The sequence below is a fragment of the Cetorhinus maximus genome, chromosome 12 (assembly GCF_964194155.1).
Source record: "Cetorhinus maximus chromosome 12, sCetMax3.hap1.1, whole genome shotgun sequence".
In the NCBI taxonomy this organism is placed as follows: domain Eukaryota; kingdom Metazoa; phylum Chordata; class Chondrichthyes; order Lamniformes; family Cetorhinidae; genus Cetorhinus; species Cetorhinus maximus.
In genome coordinates, this window is record NC_135890.1 from 111,963,763 (window position 1) to 111,990,298 (window position 26,536).

Consider the following 26,536-nt stretch of genomic DNA (forward strand, 5'->3'; position numbering starts at 1 on the left):
TTCCCTTCACCCCCCCTGACGGCATTCCGTAGGGATCGTTCCCTCCGGGACACCCTGGTCCACTCCTCCATCACCCCCTACTCCTCAACCCCCACTTATGGCACCTCCCCATGCCCACGCAGAAGATGCAACACCTGCCCCTTCACTTCCTCTCTCCTCACCGTCCAAGGGCCCAAACACTCCTTTCAAGTGAAGCAGCATTTCACTTGCATTTCCCCTAACTTAGTCTACTGCATTCGTTGCTCCCAATGCGGTCTCCTCTACATTGGAGAGACCAAACGCAAACTGGGCGACCGTTTTGCGGAACACCTGCGGTCTGTCCGCAAGAAAGACCCAAACCTCCCTGTCGCTTGCCATTTTAACACTCCACCCTGTTCTCTTGCCCACATGTCTGTCCTTGGCTTGCTGCATTGTTCCAGTGAAGCCCAACGCAAACTGGAGGAACAGCACCTCATCTTCCGACTAGGCACTTTACAGCCTTCTGGGCTGAATATTGAATTCAACAACTTTAGATCTTAAACTCCCCCTCCCCCCATCCCCACCCCGTTTCTTCCCCCCCCCCTTTTTTTTTCAATAATTTATATAGATTCTTCTTTCCCCACCTATTTCCATTATTTTTAAATCTAAACTAAAACCTTGTTAGTCTTTCCACCCCACCCCCACTAGAGCTGTACTTTGAATATCCTGTCTTCCATTCTTAATTAGCACTTTTCTCAGACAAATGTCACCACCTTCGACACCTCTTTGACCCTTTTGTCTGTGACATCTTTTGATTATCTGCTCATCTCCACAATCACCACACCCTCAATGTGTCTCTCCCCTCCCCCCACCCCCCCCACCCACCTTAAACCAATTTATATTTCTCCCTTCTTCTAACTATGCTTCAGTTCTGCCGAAGGGCCATGAAGGCTCGAAACGTTAACTGATTTCTTCTCCGCCGATGCTGCCAGACCTGCTGAGTTTTTCCAGGTAATTTTGTTTTTGTTTTGGATTTCCAGCATCCGCAGTAGCTTTTAGCTTTTTGTTTTTATCTTTGGATACAAGCCTAGCCTGTCCAACCTTTCCTCATAAGACAACCAGCCCATTCTAGGTATGTAATTTGAATGTCTTAAAAGGAGAAAACAGAGGGAGAAGTGGAGAGGGTTTAGGGAAGGAATTCCAGAGCTTAGGACCTAAGCAGCTGAAAGTGCTGCCACCAATTTCTATTTTCATATATTGTGGGCATTGCTAGCAAGGCCAGCATTTGTTGTCCATTCCTATTTGCCCCTGAACTGAGTGGTATTTCAGAGGGAAATTAAGAGTCACCCACATTATGGTGGGTCTGGAGTCAGATGCAGGCCAGACCAGCTGACGACAGCGATTTCTTTCTCTAAAGGAGCTGGCTTTTACATTGAATGTACAGCACAGAAACAGAATTAAAGTCAAGTGGTTTATGCTCCATCCAAGTCTCCTCCCACCCTATTTCAGCAAACCCTTTCAGCATAACCTTCTGTTCCTTACTCCCTCATGTACTTAGCTAGCTTCCACTTAAAAGCATAAGACCATAAAACCATAAGACGTAGGAGCAGAAGTAGGCCACTCGGCCCATCGAGTCTGCTCCACCATTCAATGAGATCATGGCTGATCCGATAATCCTCAACTCCACTTTCCTGCCTTTTTCCCATAACCCTTGATTCCCTTACTGATTAAAAATCTGTCTGTCTCAGCCTTGATTATACTTAACAACCCAGCCTCTACAGCCCTCTGCGGTAAAGAATTCCACAGATTGACTGCCCTCTGAGAGAAGAAACTCTCCCTCATCTCTGTTTTAAATGGGCGACCCCTTACTCTGAGATTATGCCCTCTGGTCCTAGACTCTCCCACAAGGGGAAACAACCTCTCAGCATCCACCCTGTCAAGCCCCCTAAGAATCTTATATGTTTCAACAAGGTCGCCCCTCATTCTTCTAAACTCCAATGAGTACAGGCCCAACTGATTCAACCTCTCCTCATAAGAAAATCCCTCCATCCCTGGGATCAACCTAGTGAACCTTCTCTGGACTGTCTCCAATGCCAGTGTATCTTTCCTTAGATAAGGAGACCAAAACTGTTCACAGTATTCTAGGTGTGGTCTAACTAGTACCTTGTATAGTTTCAGCAAGACTTCCCTATTTTTATACTCCATTCCCTTTGAAATAAAGGCCAACATTCCATTAGCCTTCCCTATTACCTGCTGCACTTGTCCGTTAGCTTTTTGTGATTCATGCACGAGGACCCCCAAATCTCTCTGTGCTGCAGCTTTCTTCAGTATTTCTCCATTTAAATAACATCAATGCTACTTAGCTCAACCAATCCATGTGGCAGTCTTCTGCAGTGCCTCTATATCGTTTTAATAATATGGAGATTAGAACTATACACTGTATTCCAATTGTGGTCAAACCAAGGTTCGATACAAGTTTAAACAATAATTTTTCTGCCTCGGGCAACTTGTGTGATGAACATCTGGTACCACAGCACTGTAAAGGGTAAAATGAGGGGGAGCGAAGTGTACCTGGATGAGAGAACGCATGTTGGCAAAGTGAGTGTCCATGGCCCCTCCGTGCGGAAAGTTCTGGTTCATCCTCTTCATCAGCTGGGTGAAGCAGCTGAACGCCATGGCCTCTGTACAAGGGCAGCAAGGCAGAATGGTGAGGGAGGAATAAGCAGAAGGATTGCAAGTTCATCTGTAGATGTCCCCACGGGTGGGGTGGGGATCAAAAAAGCACACTTCTCAAAGCACTGACTCCTCATTTTCAATCCTATGACTGGACTGTGCACTTGCAGGTTGGAAACAAAGACAAGCATTGCATTTTTCATTCCAGGTTCATATTGCAACAACTAAATTATTCCTAACTAGCAGAGACCTGCAAAACATTTGCGATGAAATTAGCAAATCTGTACCTGTATCTGTGCTGGAACTGTACTGCTTTAAATACCTAACCCAACGCTACTCCAGCCTTCCCAAATCATCCCTCTCATGCCGTATCCATCCCATTTCTTTCATCCCTCTCATATCATTGCGGTCCCATCCCCCATCCCACTCATTCTTCCTATGCCACCCTCATCCTCCATTTCATCCCTCCCAGCTGTCCCTTCCAGTGCCATTCCCCTATGTTACCCCCCTCCCATGCTATCCCATCCCCTCCCATGCGCGACTCCCCCATGCTGTCCATCCAACCTCCCAACCCAAGCCACTTTCTCCCTCCTTCTTATGCCGTTCCTCTCCTCACCTCTTTCCTTTCCGTATCTTCCTCCCTCCCTCCTATGTCACCCCCATTCTCCCACCCTCTCATGCCATCCTGTCTATACCATGCCATACCCACCTCCCCATGCCTTCCCCGCTCCACCATGCCATCCCGAGCTTTGTTGGCAAAAATATACTTCATTCATAAAATATCTAAAAGAACATTACAAAACATGTCAAAATGGCCATCACAGAAAGTGCAATTGTATTCAAATTTTCTACATAGATCATGTTGCACTCTGAGGTGCTTCAATCCAATTGTGGTACATGTAATATTTACTGTATACATTCAATGTGAGTCATACAGCCCGGGGGGTCTATACAATTTCCAGCCCTTCGGTGCACTAAGGCTGAAAAGTCTGTGACAGTGACCTTTCCCCATTGGGCCTCTGCAGCGGCTGCCCCAAGCTTTAGTACATCCCTCAGCATATAGTCCTGGACCTTGGAATGTGCCAGTCTGCAACACTCGCTCGAGGACAACTCTCTACACTGGAAGACCAGCAGGTTTCGGGCAGACCAAAGAGCGTCTTTCACCGAGTTTATAATCCTCCAACAACTATTGATGTTTGTCCCGGTGTGTGTCCCTGGGAACAGCCCGTAGTGCAGAGTCCTGCTTCACGGAACTGCTCGGGATGAACCTCAACAAAAAACCACGGCGTCTCTCCCCAGACCTTCTTTGCAAAGGCACATTCCACAAGGAGGTGGACAACGGTCTCTTCCCCACCACTGCCACCTCGAGGTTAACCTCGGAGGGGGTGAGACTCCAGGCGTGCTGGAAGGATCTAACGGGGAGGGCCTTTCTCACCACCAGCCAAGCTACGTCTTGATGCTTGTGGAAAGTTCCGGCGATGAGGCATTCTGTCAAATGACTTTGACAGTCTGCTCGGGGAACTATCCCACAGGACCCACCCTCTCCTTTTCCCGCAAGGCCTCTAGGACGTTACGTGCAGACCATTGCCTGATGGGCTTGTGGTCAAAGGTGGTTCTCTGCATAAATTTTTCCATGAGGGACAGGTGGTACGGCACGGTCCAACGACTTGGAGCGTTCCGCGACAGCGTGGCCAGACCCGTCCTTCGCAATACCGGGGACAGGTAGAACCTCAGCACGTAGTGGCACTTGCGTCCTGTGGGTCAACGCGCAGCTCGATGCAGCCAAACACAAGGGTGACCATCAGGATGAGGGTGATGTTGGATACGTTTTTCCTCCCCCTTTAACTAGAGGTTCATACATTGTGTCCCTGTGAACACGGTCCATTTCTGACTTCCAGATAAAGCAGAAGATGGCTCGGGTGAGCAGGAGCCCAGGAGTGAGGAAGGGGCCAGACCTGTGCCATCCCTAATAACTGAGCACTCTCATTACTGTTAGAGTGACCAGACTTTCAAAAGGCAAAACTGGGACACATTGAAAAGCCTTGAGAAGGCGGGCTCCACGATAATTGACACATTGGGCGACCAATGGCAGGAGTCTGGGGGAGGGGCAGATGTGATGACAGCATCGGAATATGTCCAGCCAGAGTTGGCAACGGTATTAATACACCCAATTATTGAAGACAGCGGTTAAAAACCATAGTCTTTTGTTTTAACGATATTTCTGCCTCATGTTCTTAAAAAAAACTGAACCAAGGCTTACATTTGTCACAAGGACCCAGCCAGAATCCTCTATTCCACTGTAATTTTACTGTGCAATGCGTAATCTTGACCAATGTCACTTACTGATCCCTTACACGGGAGCTTTATGAAAATGTTTGTCGGACAGTAAATTTAGAAATGTCAGGCAAGGAGTAAATAAATCACCTTTTCTGTCTCTGGCCCTTTTAAAACTATTTGTCCTTCTTTTGGTTCCCCATGGTTGAAGTGCTGTCTACTAGCCAGGAAAATAATAGCTCGAGCTTCTCTGAGGTTTCTGCCAACACCGCTGATCAGCTGGGCATTAGAAAGTGTGTCAGATGCCTTGGACTGACTTGATCTTTAGCCTTTCCTCTTTCGTTAACAGGAAGGCTCTTGTTTGTATGAAATCTGAGCCAATGTACGATGAAGCACCAAAACCCTGTGCCACTGAACGGTCCCCACAATTCTCTTCGGGTATTTTCAGAACTTGGAACAAGGTTAGAAATGTTGATGGAGGAATCCAATTGCTCTTTTCTCTTCCTTTGTCATTTTCCAAGCTAAGGAACAACCATTTGACATGTAGAATTGCCCATCGCTAGACTCTTACAGAGTAAAAACAAATAATGGTGCACCGATTCTGTTGCTGGTTTACTGAGATTACACAGTTGACAGCAGACTGGGGAAATCAACTGCTGTGGAGCTGACCTCCAAATTACTTCTGCAGAGGACGTACTGTTCCGGCAGATAGCTGCAATTCAGAAGAAAGGTAACAACACCAGACTGAGCCTTTTGCAGACCATTGTCATTATAATGCCTGGTGACAATGGACCTAAAGGCTCAGTCAGTCAGGGGAGATATCCTGGGTCCCTCCTGTCACATGGTAAATAACTGCTGGAATAGTCTACAGCGACCGGTGACCGTGAAAGGCTCAGTCCGATATTGGTATCTTGTAGATTGCAAATATCAGAAGGAATTTGGAGGTCAACTCAACAGCAGTTGATTTCCCCAGTCTGCTGGCAACTGATTAATCTCAGCCGCCAGCGACAGAATCAGTGCACGATTATTTGTTTTGAATTTGGGGATGGACAATTCTCCATTTCAAAAGGTTGTGTTACTTAGTTTAGAAAATGACAAAAGAAAGAAAAAGGGGAATTGGATTCCAATCTTCATTCCTCCTCCTCCTCCATCGATATTTTTGAACCTTGTTCCCAGGCTGGAGTTGGGGAGGGGGGTGGTGGGCGAAGGGGCTGGGCACCCTATGCAACTGTTTGATCGGGCGGGAGGGAGTGGGACCTGGAGCGTGGGGAGTCAGGGCCCCTCAGTGACATAACAGCATTATTATCAACAAATGCCAGATCATTGGAACACTTAAAAGCCTCGTTAACGTTCATGGGCATTTACACACGATGGATTCTTCTACTTCTAACAATAAAATACAGATGTTTTCAGCCAGCCAGATGCCGGCAAGCAGCGGGCCTACCTCAAGTGTGAAGAACCAGAGCCGCGAGGCACAGGAAAGCACGCGACGATCTTCAAACCAAATGACCAAGTTTGGTTGCATCTCACAGCTCAACAGGACTTGCCTGTCACCTCCCCTCGGCGCCGACTGGTGCTACCTCTACAAGTGTGGCTGCCAGTCGGTGAGCACCGTTGTCAACCTTCTGCCATCAGCCAGTTGGATTCCCTCAGGGCTCCGACGCCAGCGAGAAGGATTATTTTCTGCACACGCGGGAGGGTCTCAGCACAGCTCGGCAGAGCGCGGCGCGGCGCGGCACGAGAGAGCGTTTCTCTTCCTGCCGACGTTGGCTGCCCGACAGTAAACGGAACGTGAGGGGCAGGGTACAGAGGGCGGGGTCTCGGTGTAGAGAGAGAGAGAGAGACACTGATGCTGCGTGAGAGGCAAGAGAGGTGAAAAGCCAAACATCTGAGCATTCTGGAGAAAACCATCGGGACGCCAGGACCTTTAATGTAAAACTGGGATTGTCCCAGAAAACCAGGATGTCTGGTCGCTGTAATTAGTCTAATATTAATGCTCGTGTATCAGTTCCAGAGCTTAAAAATGAAGCCAGTCAGCCCAGCCTTAAAACATGCTCAAACTAGGAGCCAGTCAGCGGAGGAATCCAGAATAAAATGGGCATAACCTTCAAATTAGAAGCAAGCATTCAGGGGTGACATCGGAATATAGCTCCGCACACAAAGGGCAGAGGAAATCTGGAACTCTTTCCCGCAAAAAAAGCTGTTGACTGGCTGGGAGTCACTTGAAATTTTCAAAACTGAGGTCGGCGTTCGATTTGCTGACAGGTAAGGGTTTTCAGGGAGAAAGAACAAAGGTGAGTGGATGACGTTAAGATGCGAATCCACCACCATCAAACTGAAGGGCAAGAACCACGAGGCTGATAGGCCTCCTCCTGCGGCTGTGGGTTTAAGAGCAGAGCTGTAGGCCCCTCACTGCCAGACAGCAGCCTCGTCCGCAGAAGTAACTGAGTTACTTACACTGCAGCCGCAAAACAACCAGACGGACGTCAAAATCCTAGCGGGATTACTTCACTTTAGAATTATTATTAAGTTAATATTGACTGAAAACAAAAGATTGTTAGCTGCTCAGCCACAAGTAAATTTAATTAAATCATAAACTTGCCATCGTCCAGGACAACCAGCAGAGGGGCCAGGAGGTCACACATTCCTTGCACATAACCAATCTCTAAGTGCTGCCAGATATAACTGCAGAAGGAGCAAACAATGTCAAAATAATTAATGACGTGAACTTTGGTCCCACGGTCTGTATCTTTCCCGTCTAATCTAAGTTGCATTCAAGTCCCTTCATAAATTTTAGACGTTTTGTTCATTATCCCTTCTAAGCCAGCATTTTCTCCAAAGTAAAGAGCCCGGTCTCTTCAAGCTGTCCTCCCATCCCTGAACTCTTTAAGATTTGATGTAACGCCGATCGCCCTCCTCACAATCCAACCTGAACGTTACTCACCAGCCCCACAGGAGGTAACGTTACTTCTCGGCCTTCCACGTGTCGCTGTATCGAAGCTTATTAAAAACAAAAAAAATCAAAACAGACAAGACTTACCTGCACATAACATTGCGTAGTTTCTCCAGATTAGCGGGCGTGAAGTACCAATAGTTACGGTCACAGCGTTGAACATCTTTCTCTATCCTGTGCAAATTGATGGTGTACATGTCCAGCAATTCTTGCTGAAAGATTAAAAAAATACACTCTTTAGTTTTACGAACAGAAACAGACGGATGTGAAACGTTAACTACGGACGCTGCCAGACCTGCCGGCTTTATCCGACATTTTCTGTTTTTATTTCGGATGTCCGGCATCCACGGTATTTTGCTCTTACATTCTCGTCATTGAAAAGAAACAGGCCAGCTTCTGACAGAAATGGTGCCAAGTGGCACCATAGCAACACAGCCCAATGAGGATTTAATGCACAATGCCTTCCACGGATGAGACATGGCTCTAGACACTCAGATCGTTGCCTCTAGATCACAGGGGAAGTCCTTAAATCGGTCAAGTGGGGAAAGGCTGAATGGAAGTTCAGGAACATAGAAATATTGGCTGATAGGTTTCCAAGTGATTTATAAATAAACTGGTGAATTGTCAAGGGGACTTAGGGTTGGCATCTGTTTGGTTTTGAATCTGACAGTCCAATTTTGGCCTTTGTGAAACATCCAAATGTCTAGCTTTGAAGCTTTGACTGTCATGAGTGTGAGGCAAACTCGATGGACCAGTTAGCCTTCGCCTGCCTATCAGTGTGGAAACTGAGCACTTGGGATAGAAAATGTTTTCCCTTCCCCTCTGTCAGCATCCCTCACCTTTGATAAACATAAGAAATTTTGCTTTAAAAGCAGGATATTAGCTCATGGTAAATACAAAAGTAACACCGTACAGATCTACTGGCTTTGTACCAAACTTTTGGGATTGAATTAAAGAAGGCAAATTACACGAGAGCTCTCATTGGCTCTCCCACAGCAGCAACAACGTGGTATTCATTGACTAAGAGTACTCACAGCGTACGTTACTCCAGTGGAGGAGGCTGGAGAAGCTGCATGAGCATTGCTCTCAGCCATGCTCAACTGCTGACAAAAGCCTTCCATTTCTGGTCCAATAGGGAGCGCTGCTTCTCGTCCAACCAGCTCCTGCTCAGTCATATTGTCCTCCATTTTAAACTGAGGAAGGTTGTCTTTCGACTCCTCATGATCAGGATCTGATCTGTCTGTCACAGGAACTACCGCTGATCCTTCCGCCACAGGAACTACTTCTGATCCTTCCGCCACAGGAACTACTTCTGATCCTTCCGCCACAGGAACTACTTCTGATCCTTCCACCAAAGGAACTACTTCTGATCCTTCTGCCATAGGAACTACTTCTGATCCTTCCGCCACAGGAACTACTTCTGATCCTTCCGCCACAGGAACTACTTCTGATCCTTCCGCCACAGGAACTACTTCTGATCCTTCCGCCACAGGAACTACTTCTGATCCTTCCGCCACAGGAACTACTTCTGATCCTTCCGCCACAGGAACTACTTCTGATCCTTCCGCCACAGGAACTACTTCTGATCCTTCCACCATAGGAACTACTTCTGATCCTTCTGCCATAGGAACTACTTCTGATCCTTCCGCCATAGGAACCACTTCTGATCCTTTCACTGCAGGAACCACTTTTGATCCTTCTGCCACAGGAACTACTTCTGATCCTTTCACCACAGGAACCACTTTTGATTCTTCTGCCACAGGAACTACTTTTGATCCTTCCACCACAGGAACTTCTTCTTCAGATCCATCCGCCACAGGAACTACGACGTCAGATCTATTGGCCACAGGAACTACTTCTTCTGATTCTACCGTCACGGGAACTACTTTTGCAGGTCCATCTGCCACCGGGAGTGCTGCTTTGGATCTATCTGCTGTAGGAACTACTTCCAGTAGCTGCTCCTGGGGAGGTATATTTTCCTGTAACTCCTCTTGGGGAGGAAATCCTTCCTCTGCTTTGTTCACCCCGCTTCCCCGTCTCTGTGCCATTGTTTGCTGGCTGCACTGTATCACCTCCTCGGTGCTGAAGCTGCGCTCCGAGTAGCCAGACGTTGTAGAGAAGTTGCGAGAGGATGGATGGCCAGAGTCTGGCGAGTAGGTGCCATTCGGCACGGCGCCGTTTGGAACGGGCACTGCCTGTTTATCACCGTCGGTCCCCATTTCTTTCTCCATTTGTTCACCCTCAGCCTCTTCCACAGACTCAAACACCTGAGAGCAAAAAAAAAAAAGAGCCAATAAAGGTTACACAGCAAGCTGTAAGTTTCCTGGTGGTTGCGGCTCACACGAGCAGAACCGGCGAGTCTCCCTTCAGCCCAGGAGTCTCATCCATCCGAGAGTCGAATCAATCAGCCACTGAACGTCGTGTATTCTGGTTTAAACGTGTGGCTTATTGTCGTGCGTCAGTTGAAAAATTAACACAGCCCCCTTGAGTTTAAATGGGTCTGTGAGTGGTCTTGCTGTTTTCAATCCTAAACGTCATTCACAACGTCACCTCAATGTTGCTGATTCTCACGTGCCTAGTTCTGCTGACTGTTCTGGTTTTTCCGTTCCTCGCCATATCCGGTTTGTTTTCTGATGTTTTAAGCCTCTTACTATCTTAGGAAACTTTTCTTGGGTATAATTTGCGCTGGGCGGCTAAGGGGGAAGGCGAGTGGGGAAGGGGGACATGGCGGGGGGTCACATCATTTTTTAAAAATCCATTACATTTTTAAAAATTCTCGCTTGCTGCCCTTTGGCTGCTGAGAGCTGTACCTAGGGGCAGGAACTGATTTCCAGTCCCTCACTTTAGTGAGCTACACCTTTTGGCAGGGCGGGGGGGGGTTATTTCAACATGACAAGACCAGGAGGAATCTGCCCGATTGACCCCTACCACCTCCTGATTTTACTTTTCATTAACACCAAAGATAAAAAAAAAGTATTTATTCACGGTAACATCTCTCATGATTATGGGACATCCCAAAGCGCTTTACTACCAATGAGCTACGTTTGAAATGGAGTCACTGTTGTAATGTAGGAAACATGGCAGCCAACTTGCGCACAGCAAGCTCCCACAATCTGGCAATGAAATAATGTCCAGATGGTTTGTTCTAGATGCTAGTTAGGGCGGAAATGCTGACCCAGGACATTGGGGAGACCTCCATAGCTTTTATTCCAATGGGGCTATGGGATCTTTCAACTAAAATCGGCAGACAAGGTCTTAATTTGATGTCGCATCCGAAAGATGTTCACTCCCTCAGTGCTGTACTGGAGTGTCCGCCTAGACTATATGCCTGAGGCCCTGGTGTAGGACTGGAACCCACAACCTTCTGATTCAAAGGACAACCCACTATGCCATGGCTGAACATGAAATCGGGGCGGGGTGTAAAATGGGGTGATCCAATCCTGTTAGCTCTTACAGGCTGGGGTTGGGTTAGAATGACCCCGTTTGTCGGCAGGCTGTTCAACCAGAGGCCTGGGGCATCAAAGACAAAACCGATCCCTTTTTAAACTCAACATCCACGCACGTGTATTTTGCAGGAGGAAACACTGCAGCCTGGATTTTCGCAACAATGCAGAGTCTCTCCATTGTTGTGAAGGTGGTGGAAGAGGCCGAAAATCGTAAGGCCCGCCCCAGAGCACCGCACCAACCATTTTCACAGAGGTGGTAATGGGCCTGGGTCGGGATTTGCGCCTGGGTGTTTCGCAGAGACAGCTGCCCATATAAATCAGCAGCTGCCTCTGCTCAAATCCGATTTTGGTGGCCCAGGTGTGTGTGAAACATGTGTGCAGATTAGGCTTGGTCGGAGCAGGCCTGAATTTTGTGCAGTCCTTTGGAGAGATAGGGTACTCCTTTTGATATGGTCCCAGGACGCCTTTGGGGGAGGTCAGGTACCCTTGGGATTCCGTCTTTTGATGTAAGCCTGAAGATTACCATTACTGAATTAGTGCTGCATGACTGTTATCACAACCTTCCATTATCACAGTAGGGTGCCTTCCAGTTCACAGATTGATTGACAGCTCCCAGTGGACTCTTTGAAGTGGGACTATGAGTTCCAATGTTTATTTTTATAAGGGATTAAGCACTTGAATGAAATATTTGTCTTTATAAGGATGTATTTAAGGGAATGTAAATGTAGTGAATTAGTTTTTATGGATTTTAAAAAAAAATTAAGTCTGCAATAAACACCTGGAACTTTATTTTATTTAAACTCAGCATGTGTCCTGTGTGGATACTGAGTGAGTTGACATGGTATGTGTAAGGGAAAAGGGTTATGGGTGTGGGGCATGGGTTGGCATGAGCTGGCACTAAGTTGGCATAGGGGCTATAAAGGGGCATGGGGGTGGATAGAGAGATACAGGTTAGCACAGAGGGTATGAGGGGCCGTGGGAGGTGGATAGAGGGCATGAGGTGGCATGGGTTGTCATAGATGGAGCATGGGCAGTGCGTGGGGCGTGAAGGGTGAAAGCTGGAGGGCTGTTTTTTGTCTCATCGTTCTCTTTTAAATCCTGGACACAGTGTCGAAGCACAGGGGCAGGCCCTCCGCTCAGCCCGCCTCCGCACCTGGCAACCTTCGCACTTGTTCTGGGGGCAGTGGACCTGACTCCTAGAGAACCCCACTGCCCCGCAATGAAAATCCCTACTTCCGGGGAACTTTCTCCCAGGTCGGGGGTTTGTGGAGCTGTTCCAAATGCCCCAGCTCAGGAGCGGAGATCCAGGCCTATGAGAGCAATCAAGGACAGAAAGCTTAGCAAATGCATTCTTTTCTAGTCCATGGGCCTTAAAGCCCAATTTTAGGGCCAAGCATTCTTGCCTGAGATCAGTGAACTCAACACAGGCCCAAGGCTCCTCCTTATATTGCTGTTTTGTTCAGTGTTCTCTCCCTTGTACAACTTTCCTTCATTCGCAATGTTCTCATTTTGTCCCCATGTTAAATTCACCGGCTGAAGTGAAACGAATTCCAGGCCCAGAAGACATCGATGAATTTTGGGCCCAGTCACCACTTGACTATATTTATGCTTTTTACATGACTTGGCTCTGTGTCCAAGAACTTGAAGTCAATCAGCGCACCAGCATCTTTTCCAACCTTGTGGTGCAGCATTGGGAAAGGCAACATATTCCTGAGAGGAAACTGAACAAGTATCTAATTGGGAGCAGGATTGGAGGCTGTATACCGTAGATTGAGGCCACTAAAAAAGTTCAATGTTTCTCTTGGGCAGGGATTAAAAATGTCTGTGGGTGCGGGGGGGGGCAACATATTAAGGTGACCATTCCGAATCTTGGTCATCGCACATCTGCTCAATTGCAAGTATTTGCACCAAACCTTTTCTCTGGAGCTGAACTAGGTTTGATGGGGCCAATAACCTATTCTTCTTCCACATTTCTCTTACCTCCTGAGGCTTTGTCGAGGGGGGTATCAGGTTTACATGAGGTGATTCTCTCCTGGAAGGGGGTGAGGGTGAGGGGGGGAGGTACGGCGCCACCATTTTCAGCCTGACTGGGCAGCAGTGAATCATTTCCTAGGCTTGGGTACTGCTGTCACAGGGCCTTAGTTAACGACTAACAATGTCTGCGTCCTTTATGTCAATGTCACGGTTTTTGCAGAGTCCTACAGGCGACGTGAGCAACTGTAATTTACACCAACGAGGGCCCTGGGTGGTTCATCCTGGACAGTGAAACTGTCATAACACAATAATATCTGTTACTATGGCTGATGACATCATCTAAATGGCTCTTTAAACCCAATATCTTAGTGAATACAAATATTGCTGGCTTTTATTAACCATTTACCCAGTGTAAATAGTTACATATAATTATGTATTGAGATAACCTCAATTCAATGTTTCAAAGTCACTCATCATTGCCACTAAGACAGAACATTCTGCCAGCGCCCAAGATGGTTAATAGAATTTGAACATAAATATGACTTTTGCCCTGCACACTTTTAATTAACTTCTTTTCTACATTGGGACCCACCCCACCACCCCCCCCACTCCAGCCCGCCCCCAACCACCCACCCCCCCCAACCACCACCACCCCCAACCCAACCACCCCCAACCCAGCCACCCCCAACCCACCACCCTGCTCCCCCTGACTCCACCACAGCCTCTCAATTTTCTCTCCTCCTCTGCTGAAAATGCACTATATTTGGGATTTTAAACAGTCTGGGCTCAGGTATACTATACTTGAAAGCTAAGCAGTATATTCAGAAACAAAATCAGACTCTGGGTTTTGTCGCCTCTTCTAAGTCACATAAGCACAGCAGGACAGCACGGACACAAAGCGGTAAATTGGTCCTTACTGGCCAATTGAACATGGTTGGGAGAATCTCATTTCTTCCCTGTTGCCGTTTTAACCCGTCCTCTATTCTACTCAAGATGGTGACCTCTTCCAGTGCCTCAACTCAAGACTACCACCCATGGAAGATTACATCAAATCCAAACTCTTTCTCAACTATCGTCCACATGCGAAGTCTACCCCGTTAGGGAAGAGGGGGTGTGGTGTCCATGTGGGGGCGCCATCCGCTGGATGACCCGACGGGAGCAGGAATTCAGCCTGATTTTTTATCTCCCCCCTGCCCTCGCCCCCACCACCTTTTCAACTGCTGCAGCCCAATTTCAACACTGTGCAAGTGGATGGATTGTAAATGTGTTAAAATCTCAACCATGGGTCCTGAGGCCAATTGTAGTGTCTCCGCTACTGCGTCTCCCCCCCTCACCCCACCCCACCACACTGCCACCCCACTGACTGGGCACAGAGCAGGGATTGAATTTGTCTGGATGGCCCATATGTTGCAATTATCCACTGAGACACATTAAGAGACCCTCGTCTATCACTGTCTAACGTGGGACCTTACAGCTGAATGAAACCTTGTCATAAAGATCTGTCGCCTCTAAACTTTGTGAGTCTGTCACATTTCTATAGGCTTTCCAGACAGCCCAACACAGTCAGAACTGGAGTTACGACATTCTGGAAACTTGGGTAGTTTTTATCTCAGTCCCTTCAGCATGAAAGACCTTTCAACACCTTCTGGCGTTGTTCAAGAAACCCATCAACCCACTCTCATAGAAAAGGAAGGCCATACGGCCCATTTCAACTCACCTATTTGGAAATTCCTATAGCAGGGGTTCCCAAGCTGTGGGCCATGACCTCCCAGTCGTGGAGGCTGCAGGAAGAGCAATTGGGGCCACAAGGGTGCAACTCACCTGCGTACTTGTGCTTGAATCACTCTGCAGACGCAAATGGTTCTGACTGTCTGAGCCACAACTCTGGGAAGACTGGAATACGAGAGTAGAGTCACTTAGAGAGGTGAAGGGAAGAGAAATTGCACAATTAAACATTAAAACATCAGTTTTTTGCCGTTTTCTTGCCATTGAATTAATGTTGAGCAACAGTGGGTGTTTTATTACTGAGTAAGGTATCTAAAATTGGTACCAGCAACCTTTGTCCTTTGCAAGGCATGAGTGCCTGCATCCGTGGGTTTTCTTTTGAAAGGGGTAAGGAGCAAAGATAGACAAATTAAATGAGGTTTAACAATATCTGCCCCATTGCAACATTTCTGATCTTGCTGCCCAACAATGCCTACACTGGACCACACCCTATACTGTATCAATTTGACTCTTCACCTTCTCAAACACCTGCCAAACAGCAGGACCACCTCTTGGAATCATTTCAGGGAATGTGATTGGGCTCTTGGATCTAACTGAAGACCATCGAGGGTCATTGCATCTGGACAGTCAAGAGGGTGGACCCACTCCATCAGGCTGGTCCGAACTGAAAGCCATCTCTCCGAGATGGAATGGCAGTGCGCTGATTCAGTATGCCAGCTCTCTCCATTGCTACTCAATTTAAACCCTAAAGGAAGGAATCGTGTGTGCATCAGATTGACTGTTTCATACACGTTGGTTCTGTTGTGCTCGTTGTGAAATGTGAAGTAACTTCTTCTGGGAAGCTGAAAAGCAGCCAAAGGCCAATATTACTTTTTTTATTCTTTCACGGGATGTGGGCTTCGCTGGCTAGGCCTGCATTTAGTGCCCATCCCGAATTGTCCTTGAGAAGGTGGTGGTGAGCTGCGTTCTTTAATCACTGCAGTCCGTGTGGTGTAGGTACACCCACAGCGCTGTTAGGAAGGGAGTTCCAGGATTTTGACCCAGTGACAGTGAAGGAACCTCGATATATTTCCAGGTAAGGATGGTAAGTGACTTGGAGGTGGTGCAGGCGGTGGTGTTCCCATCGACCTGTTACCCTTTCCTTCTGGATGGTAGAGGTCAGGGGTTTGGAAGGCACCTGTCAAAGGAGCCTTGGCAAGTTGCTGCAGTGCGCATATACGTGGTGCACACTGCTGCCACTGCGCGCCGGGGTTGGAGAGAATGGATGTTTAAGGCGGTGGATGGGGCACCGGTCAAGCAGGCACTTTTGCCTTTGATGATGTTGAGTTTCTTGAGTGTTGTTGGGAGCTGCACTCATCCAGGTTAGTGGGGAGTATTCCATCACACTCCTGACTTGTGCCTTGTAGACGGTGGACAGGCTTTGGGGAGCCAGGAGGGAAGTTACTCAATGCGGAATTAAATGGGCCAGTTTAACCATCCAGGCGAGACGGATTTGTAAGCCCATTACAGGCCAGGAAGGTCTCACATCCGAACTTGATCTAAGGTGGCTGTCCTCAGCCTGGGCTGCAGCAGGTGCGTATAGTCAACCACAGAGCTCCTGGTTTCAGGTCTGGTGCCAGCAGAGATTGCCACTCTCATGCGCTATATAGTCATTGCTACAGGGAGTGCCAGGGCGTAGATGTCAAGCGTGGTCATGTTGCACACAAACTGGCTTATCCTCACTGCCAAAACTCACTCGCAAGCTGTGGGCACTTGGATAAGATGCTGGAGGGAAATCGCTGGCCATTTTTATTATGGTCAGGGGATCAAAGTCTTCAGGAGAAGGGAGAAACTTGAAGGAGAGAAGTTAAAACAAAAAAAAAACACGTCAGAACTCAGTGCGGGGAAACCTACAGTGTGTGCAGGGGCAGGAGACAGCAACTGTCACCCCCTGGGAAATCCTTCCTGTTGATGGGGTTGGAAGTGGGGAGTTGGGGAGCAGTGAGGGAGATGGATTTGGGTTTTAGAGGGATATTGCAAAAAAGGTCAAGTTGGGGACGGGGGTGTGCATGAGCTTCAGGGGATATAATGAAGGGATGGAGAAGGGATATACATGGGGTAACAGAGGAGAGAAGAAGGAGGCTGTATTACATAGAAATAGGTGCTGACCCAGCAAGTCCATGTCAGATTTTAACTTTCACAGGAGCTGTTGTGCTAATCTCATGAGCCAAGCCAGTTGCTGTATTCCTTTATCCCTATTTCCTTCAACCACTTACCTAACCTATTCTTAAATATTGACATGATCTCTGATTAAGTCCCTACATTCTCCAGCCTTGCAATCGTCTGTGTAATAAGAGTTCTCCAGCTCTCTGCCCCAACGCTTTTACATTTAATCTTCTATCTATGGCTTCTTGTTATAGCCCCATCACTCACTGGGAACAGTTTGCTTCTATCTAGTCTGTTCCATCCCTTCATAATTTAAAAGTTTCCATCAAATTACCTTTAATCTCCCTCTATTCTAATGATAAAAAACAGTCCCTCTTCATAATAGTATTTCTTCGTGCCAGACAACACAGGTGAGAAACCGACACCGTTGTTTTCAGAGCAGTCATTATGCTTACAATGGATTTGCTGTGGCAGAAGGAAAGGGTTTGTCGATGGTTGCTGGGGAGGGCAGTTACTGCTCCAACTTGGTAATGTGAACAGGTGGGAGAGGCAACATCAGGTTCAGAATGAAGAGCGAGGTGAAAGACAACAAGGGGAGTCAGCAGCCTTGTGGAAGCCAAGTGGTCATCCTCCCCATGCAAATTGGACATCGAGGGCAGGGTTTTCAGCTCGACAGGCAGGCGCAATTGGCAGGCCCGGGAGCGGCCGGGGAGCGGACTACCCACCCGCAATCGGCTCCTGACCGCGATTTCACACTGATAAGCTCGGCGCCGCTGGGGTGAGGCCACTGACCTAAGCGCAGGAGCAGGGGAACGTGGAATGAAAGCTCCCTGAAGGCAGAGAGCTGCCTCAGAGAGCTGAAGAATTTAAAAACAATAAAGAAAGATTTTAAAATCTGGAAAAAAACAAATGTCCATGCATCAGAATCAGTCACCTGAACATAGACATGATGAAAATTCTGTCCGTACATTTTTATTTTTTCAATTTAATAACGGAAACCTCGTCCCACCCTTGGATGAGGTTTCATCAAAAATGCAAAGTCCGCCTGGCAGATTCGTCCATCCACCAACCGTAAGGCTGGACAGACCCGAAAAATCGGGGACATTTGAAACTTTAATGGGCTTAATTGCCCTCTTAAGTGTCACGCCCACTGACTGAAATATCGCACGAGCGCGGGATGACATCAGGACGCTCGCCCGACGCCATCAGGTGTTATTTTACCCTCAAGCGGGTCAGGCGCGTGCCCACACACCGAGCTAAAAACTCTGCCCCAACTTGGCAGTTGTTATGGCAATGGAAGACGTTTTAGTTAAGGCCAGAAGTATTCTCACCTGACGAACCACACACAAGATCGCTTTCCTGGACAATGATCAAGAATGGGAACCCCTCTCTAGCTTCTAAGCCCACAGTGCCAAGGTGGATTATAGCTTCCTGCAGTTGAGGTCAGCTAACTCAGCACAAAATAGGTACCAAGCCAGGGGCCTCCTTATTTTCTTGGCTTGGTGAAGTATTGAACCATTTAACGGTTGTTTTTTTTTGATCTTGGTTTGTTCTTACATCCAAGCAATTACATGTAGAATGTACAGCACAGAAACACAGGCCCCTTGGCACAGCTGGTCCATGGTGGCTTGTAGGCTCCACAAGAACCTCCTCCAATAGTGACAAGGACACATTTCTTGCTCCTCCCTGTTCACCATAAAAGATAGTAGCGTGTTTTCTTCAAGTGACTTTACAGCTGAGTGACATGTTAGGCCACCTTAGAAGATGCGCAAGGTTCAACCGTGAAGTGCTAGGCCACAGTCCCGTGCATGGCAGACATGCTGGGAGGTTGGCTGTTCCTTTCCATGTCGGGCAGGAGTGGCCATTTTAGCAGATGTCAACACACAAGTTGAGAGACTATTAAATTCAACCTTACAACTTTTCACTTTGGGATTTGGACTTCTGGATCCTGGGTTGCTCGTTCAGTATCATAACCGCTCCACGACTGGTTTGGAACTGGGGCAAATACGTGTATATACATATTTAACCAACAAACCCAGCTGAAGGCCGAAAGCTTAGAGCAGGCTTGTTCTACCCGCGGCCTATGTGGCCCCCAGGTCGATTGGTGAAAATGACGGTAAGATGGGTCAGTGAGTCTGAAGATTTCCGCAGGGAATTGCTCCTCCAATCACAGCTTCTCTCCCATGTTTGCTGCTGATGGGGTCACTATGGGGCCTATCAACAGCAGCCATGGGAGAGAAACAGGCTGTGTCGTGAGTAGCAGTGAGTTTGTGAAGATAGAGAGACTCTGGAGCACGCAAGGCCCCCGCTCACCACAGTTTTCCGCAGCTTCTGGTGCTCTGGCCCGGATTTGGCCCCTTTCCCCCGGCTCCGGCTGCGTCCCTCCCCGCAGTGAGTACCCGTGTTTGGATGCCGCTAGGCCTCAAGCCTCACTCCAGGTCTCTCCTCCGCTCTCATCGCACCCCACCCCATGGGCCCAGCAGATTTAGTAAGCGTGTGTGAGAGAGGATGGGTGAGTGAGTGTGTGTCAGGGCAGGGTGGGTGACAGGGAGCAAGCCTGTTGACGGGGGGGTGGTGAGAGGGGGAAGTGTGTGTGTGTGTTAGAGAGAGGGGATGAGTGTCTGTGTGTGCAAGAGGGAGGGGTATGTGTGTGAGAGAGAGAGAAAAGGATTGGTGAGTGTGCATGTGTGAGAGAGGGGGGTTGAGTGTATGTGTGTGTGTTCAAAAGATGGGTGAGTGTGAGCGTGTGTGAGAGAGAGGGGTGGGTGGGTGTGTGTGGGAGAGAGGTGAGTGTGCATGTGAGGGGTATGTATGTGTGTGTGGGGTAAGAGTGTGTGTGTGTGTGTGTGGGGTGAGTGTGTGAGAGAGAGAGAGAGGGGTGAGTGTGAGTGTGTGTGAGAGAGGGGAGAGTATGAGTGTGAGAGAGAGGAGTGAGTGTGTGTGTGAGTGAGAGAGAGGGGAGTGAGTGTGTGTGTGTGTGTGTGTGTGTGTGAGAGGGGAGAGTGTGAGTGAGAGAGAGGAGTGAGTGAGTGTGTGTGTGAGAGAGAGAGAGAAAGAGAGGTGAGTGTGTGTGTGTGTGAGAGAGGGGAGAGTGTGAGTGTGAGAGAGAGGAGTGAGTGAGTGGTGTGAGTGAGAGAGAGAGAGGTGGGTGAATGTGTGTGAGAGCGTGTGTCTGGCTCACTCCCAGTCTCAGGGTTCTCATTCACCCCACACACCGAGAGGCATTGTCACCCACTCTCACAGGGGGTGAGGGTGAGTGAGTGAATGAGTGAGCACCCTGAGACTGGGAGTGAGTCAGACACACACACTCTCGCCCTTTCACACTTTAATAGTCGTCTTTATTTATTACTTCGTTTTTTTAATTATCAGTTTATTGTTGTGATTTATTTTTGCTCAGCAAGTTGTTTCTTTTCATACTTTTAAAAAAAATTCATGTTTAATGTGGTGCCAAACCTTATCTTTCCAAAATTTGTTCATTCGCCCCCCCCACCCCTAAATGTGAGAAAAAAAATTGAAATGTGCCCTCCCCACCGCCCATGCGAATAGGTTGGACAAGCCGTGTTCAGAATGATGAATAAAATGACCAGAAGTTCAGCAGAATCCTTCCTTGTGTTTTGAAAATTTTAGAATTCTCACCCTTGTTTTAAAATCCCTTCATATCTCTGTAAACTCCTCCACATCCTCTGACATCAATGCGTTCCTCAAATTCCGGCCTTGAGCATTCCTGATTTTAATCGCTCCAGCATTGGCAGCCGTGCCTTCAGCTGCTAAGGCCCTGCTGTCTGGAATTCTCTCCCTAAACCTCACTCTCTCTCTCTCTCTCTCTCTCTCTCTCCTCCTTTTACGCGTTCCTTAAAACTACTTTGATCAAGTCTTTGGTCACCCGTCCTAGTATCTCGATGTCAAATCTTGTTTGATTATGCTCCCCCGAGGCACCCTGGGAGGTCTTGCTACGTTAAAGGTGACGCGCAAATGCAAGTTGTTGCTGTTGTTGTTGTGGCCGTGTCTGGTGCTTTACCTGCCTCGTTCAATCTACACGCTTCTTCTCACCCTGGCCCTCACCTCGTTGCTCACTGTCGAATCTCGGTGCAGCATCCGTTGCATCTGAGCATCCAGGCTGACTGCGGACGAGCACTTGGCCAACGCTGCTGCGTGGGACTCTCTCTCCCTCTGACGGACCACTGCTTCACAGGCCATCCACTCGCCCATGGTCTGCTCGTAGCAGGTCCGAATTTGATCATCCACCTGAGAACGGGAGGGAACGGGGGTTACACCGGACAAAACTTGTAGCCGCTGAGAACTTTTATCAAAAGCATTCCCCTCTCCCACCTCCGCAATCCCACCCCCCCCGCCCCACAATTCACCGCTCTCCTGAAGGTAGAGATTCTCACCATTCTAGCGGTGCTAACACCCCAACATTAAATGCTCAGCGTGCAGCTCTCCGCCTGCAAATAGTGCAAAGCTATTTAGGGAATGTCAGAAGCCATTCCCATTCCGACTGAACGTCCTTACTTTCCACCAGGGTGATCGCTGGATCATGACGTTTGGAGAGGGAACTCCGGAGCTTAGGGCCCAGGCAGTCACTGTTGTTAACAGTGGTGCACAGGAAAGACAGAATATGAAACACTGCATTGGTGCGGTGATCTTAGCGCTGGAGAAGCTCCTAAAGTTTTTTTTAATTCATTTACAGGATTTGGGTGTTGAAGGCTAAGCCAGCATTTATTGCCCATCCCTAATTGCCCTTGAGAAGGTGGTGGTGAGCTGCCTTCTTGAAGCGCTGCAGTCCATGTGGTGTGGGTACACCCACAGTGCTGTTAGGGAGGGAGTTCCAGGATTTTGACCCAGCGACAGTGAAGGAGCGGCGATATATTTCCAAGTCAGGTTGGTGAGTGACATGGAGGGGAACTTCCAGGTGGTGGTGTTCCCATCTATCTGCTGCCCTTGTCCTTCTAGATGGTAGTGGTTGTGGGATTGGAAGTTGCTGTCTAAGGAGCCTTGATGAATTCCTGCAGTGCACCTTGTAAGTGATACACACACTGCTGCTACTGTGCGTCAGTGGTGGAGGGAGTGAATGTTTGTGGATGGGGTGCCTATCAAGCGGGTTGCTTTGTCCTGGATGGTGTCAAGCTTCTTGCGTGTTGTTGGAGCTGCACTTATCCAGGCAAGTGGAGAGTATTCCATCACACTCCTGACTTGTGCCTTATAGATGGTGGACAGGCTTTGGGGAGTCAGGAAGTGGGTTACTCGTTGCAGGATTCCTAGTGAGTGGCCTGCTCTTGTAGCCATAGTATTTATATGGCTAGTCCAGTTCAGATTCTGGTCAATGGTAACCCCCAGGATGTTGTTCCAAGAAAAGCAACGCTGCATCTATCGATAGGACTGAATTATTTGACTCTGAATATAAACACCCAGCGTGTTTGGGTCTCATTTAAATGTTTTGAACATGAGATGCAGGGGGCTGTGAGGAAGAGCTTTTCTAACGCACCGAGTGGTTGGTGGAAGTGGAGATGATCAACGTCAATGGAAACTGCACGGGCACTTGTGGAGAATAAACGTGCAGGGTAACGGGTATAGAGTGGGGGAACGGGGCTGAATGGGTATTGAGTGGGGGAACGGGGCTGAATGGGTATAGAGTGGGGGAATGGGGCTGAATGGGTATAGAGTGGGGGAATGGGGCTGAATGGGTATAGAGTGGGGGAATGGGGCTGAATGGGTATAGAGTGGGGGAATGGGGCTGAATGGGTATAGAGTGGGAGAATGGGGCTGAACGGGTATAGAGTGGGAGAATGGGGCTGAATGGGTATAGAGTGGGGGAATGGGGCTGAATGGGTATAGAGTGGGGGAATGGGGCTGAATGGGTATAGAGTGGGAGAACGGGGCTGAACGGGTATAGAGTGGGGGAATGGGGCTGAACGGGTATAGAGTGGGGGAACGGGTATAGAGTGGGGGAACGGGGCTGAACGGGTATAGAGTGGGGGAATGGGGCTGAACAGGTATAGAGTCGGGGAACGGGTATAGAGTGGGGGAATGGGGCTGAATGGGTATAGAGTGGGGGAATGGGGTTGAATGGGTATAGAGTGGGGGAATGGGTATAGAGTGGGGGAATGGGGCTGAACGGGTATAGAGTGGGGGAATGGGGCTGAACGGGTATAGAGTGGGGGAATGGGGCTGAACGGGTATAGAGTGGGGGAATGGGGCTGAACGGGTATAGAGTGGGGGAATGGGGCTGAACGGGTATAGAGTGGGGGAATGGGGCTGAACGGGTATAGAGTGGGGGAATGGGGCTGAACGGGTATAGAGTGGGGGAATGGGGCTGAACGGGTATAGAGTGGGGGAATGGGGCTGAACGGGTATAGAGTGGGGGAATGGGGCTGAACGGGTATAGAGTGGGGGAATGGGGCTGACTGGATTGTCCTACAGAAAGCCAGCATGGACTTGATGGGCTGTACCTTCTGTGCCATCGCGCCTCTATGAACAGAAGCAGGATCCCGGATTGACTTTTCTACCCTGCTGCACCCCAACACCAGGGGCTAGCTGTAATGTCCTTGTGTCAAATTTAAAATTTTCATCCTCCTGTTCAAACTGTTTCAATGGTCTTGTCTCTAATTTCCTCCAGCCTTACAGCTCTCTGAGTACACACATCCAAGCCTGGATTCTCCATCCTGTGCTTCCTTCACCCCAGCATTGGCGGCTGTGCCGTCAGCTCTACGGGACCTCAAGCTCTGGAATTCCCTCCACATACCTCGCCACCTCTCTCTCTCCTCAAAAAGCCATTTCTTAAAACTTCCCCCTCTGAGGAAGCCGTTAGCCCTGTCCCCGGTACCAACGTTTTGTCTGACAGCATTCCTGCGCAGTGCCTCGGGATATTTCCCCACATTAAAGGCGCTGGGTAAATGCAAACTGTTGTTGTTGTTGCAACCCTGACTGAGACCAGAGATTGAGCCTCCACTTCGCAGTGGTACATTTACCCTCACTGAGGCAACACGAGGCTGCCGTGTTGTGCTGGAGTTCTGTGCTTTGGATGTAACCGCACATGGGATTTTCCAACCTCTTCGGCACGCCGGGCCACCCTGAGGCCCACATCCCTTAAACCCGGAAAGGGGCTGCGGCGGAATTTTCGGCTGCCGCCAGCGGGCGGGCATCACCGCGGGCCGGGACGGGAAAATTGCGGGAGCGGCCAGCAGTCCGATTAACCTTTGGCCTCTCTCTCTCTCTCCCCGAAGTTTCCCGTCCCACCAGCGAAGATGCCCACTGTCGGGAGGGACCGGGAAATACTGGCGCTGGTCACGGGGCTGAGTGCCTTTGGGAAACTTTTCGCAATGAGAAAAGGGAGACGGCAATGCGGATCTACAAACCAGGTAAGGAGGAAGCAGAATTATTCAGGAATTGCCACTGGGAGCAACAGGTCTGAACCCCAGGGAAATCATAAGGGAATTAAAAGCTGAGATAAACCAGAGCGTGGTCAGTTTATTCTAAAATATACATTGAGAAGGCAGGTGACGATGGGGAATCTGCTCCTGAAAGTCAATTAAGTACCGAGTGCCCCCCAGTTACTGACCTCGTTCCTCTCCACCTCGGTCATCCCGAACTGATAATGTCCCAGGAGAAACGGCCACACCTCCCTCCGGATCTCCACCTCAATCCCTCCGTAGTAAATGAGCCGCAGGAGTTCCTGTTCGTCGTAGCTCTGCAGTTTCATTTTCAAAAATTAAAAACAAAAAAAACACAAGACGGGCTAATAACGTTCCAAATGGGTCTTTAAAGCAGATAATCAGTCTTTGCCTGATTTCCATGTTTTCCCCTCTTCTCCAAACGGAGTTGTCTCCCGCTCCAATCCAATTCCACAGCTGTAAGTACCGTCTGGTACCTCACACATCGTCCAGCGCAAGTGTCCAAATGGTGAAGAGCCAACTGGGCATTTGATCACATGGGGCTGAATTCTACAGTCTACAGATCGGGGAGGACCCCCCACCCCCCCACCCCCCCCAATCAGGTCGGCAACAGGACGTATTCGTGCCAGTTTCTCAAATTATGGAAGGTGGGCTGGCGTGGAACCGGGCAGCCTGCCCGCCATTTTGAAATTGCTTACCAGCGTCTCATTGACCCAATCGTCTGCAGGTTCTCATTTCCCGCTGCATTTTTTTTTTTGGCCGTCAGCCTTAAAACGAGTTTGGGGGCGTTTTGTGGCGGCTAATGACAAGGTGGCAAAGGGCAAGTCACCGGGACCGAGCTTGAACGCAGCAGCAGACTCTGCTGGGCAAGGCGGCTGTGTCCGCACGTTTCTCTTTAACTCATTTCTCAGCTTTCTTTTTTTTTCGTTAAGGCTTCAGTAAAGAAAAAAATAAAAGGGAGATTCTGAGAGGGGGAGCCTTTAAACTCACAGCCGTGACCCTCTGCCGCGCGGCATCCCGGCCGACAGCGCCAATTGGGCACGGTCACCTGACGCTTGATTGGACGTGCTGAGACAGCAGGGGGCAGGAGTGAGCAGGCGGCTCAGTATCCGTTCGCCTCCCTCACTCCACCCAGAAAGGTAAAATCCAGCCCATGGAATTACACAGGACCCAACGCCGTGAAACAGGCCATTCGGCCCAGCTTGCCTACGCTCGTTACGAGCTTCCTCCCGCCCCTCCTCATCTCGCCCTCTCAAGGTAACCTCCTATTCCTCGCGGGCTTATCCAGCTTCCCGCACGTGCACCTACGCTCATGTTATGGTGTCGCTGCTGAGCTTGAGGTAGTTTTCACCTCGTGGTCACAAGTGTTTCCTTCGGAAGAGAGTGAAGAGGAACGGGAACCCCCCACCCCACCCCATCTCCTCTACACCCCCAACCCCCAGACTGGGGACTTCTAATGCTGAATCACAAAGACATCACAAGAACAGTCCCCCATTGGCAGTGTAGCTGTCACACTGCTGGAGGCACTGCCTGTACCTCAGGATAGAGAACAGGGCAGATTTATCTCACAAATAGCCCGTGCGGCACTAGCCTGGGAGTGGACTGAAAACAAAGGGTTCCATTTCCCATCGCCAGCCATCTCTACATCGCCGATTTGCATGGAGACAGCTGGACCGAAACCCCTTACTGGCGTGGGTACTTTTGTAGAGAGACTATCAGCCTCGCCTAGATCGTGGCCCCCCGCCCCCTCCACCCCCCAGCCCCCGGGGAATGCCGCACAAACCCTCTAACCCGGCTCAACAGCCACCGCTCATTTTCTACCCACCATTTTGTCCTGCAGGAAGGTTTGCCAAATCTCTCTCGTGAGGCCGCAGACCGCGTTGGATGGCGCGGATGGACAGATGATGGTGTGGTTGACAAGGGCGGAGAGGTGGGTCCTTACGGTGGACAGGTGTCTGCAGTAGGCAAGCCCTGGGAAGCAAAGGAACGCCCGTGAA

At 49.1% G+C, this 26,536-nt stretch overlaps 1 protein-coding gene across 1 annotated transcript in view; it reads right to left on the bottom strand.

Moving 5' to 3' along the window:
* Window positions 1–26,536, bottom strand: part of sgsm1a (small G protein signaling modulator 1a) — a 150,458-nt gene that overhangs the window by 12,388 nt on the left and 111,534 nt on the right. The window contains exons 15-22 of the mRNA XM_078554447.1: window positions 26,365–26,510; window positions 24,707–24,835; window positions 21,211–21,393; window positions 15,100–15,171; window positions 8,893–10,125; window positions 7,946–8,070; window positions 7,508–7,590; window positions 2,530–2,639 (exon numbers count right to left, since the gene is read on the bottom strand). Of these exons, the coding sequence (XP_078410573.1) occupies window positions 2,530–2,639; window positions 7,508–7,590; window positions 7,946–8,070; window positions 8,893–10,125; window positions 15,100–15,171; window positions 21,211–21,393; window positions 24,707–24,835; window positions 26,365–26,510 (2,081 nt within the window). The remainder of the gene's footprint in view (window positions 1–2,529; window positions 2,640–7,507; window positions 7,591–7,945; window positions 8,071–8,892; window positions 10,126–15,099; window positions 15,172–21,210; window positions 21,394–24,706; window positions 24,836–26,364; window positions 26,511–26,536) is intronic.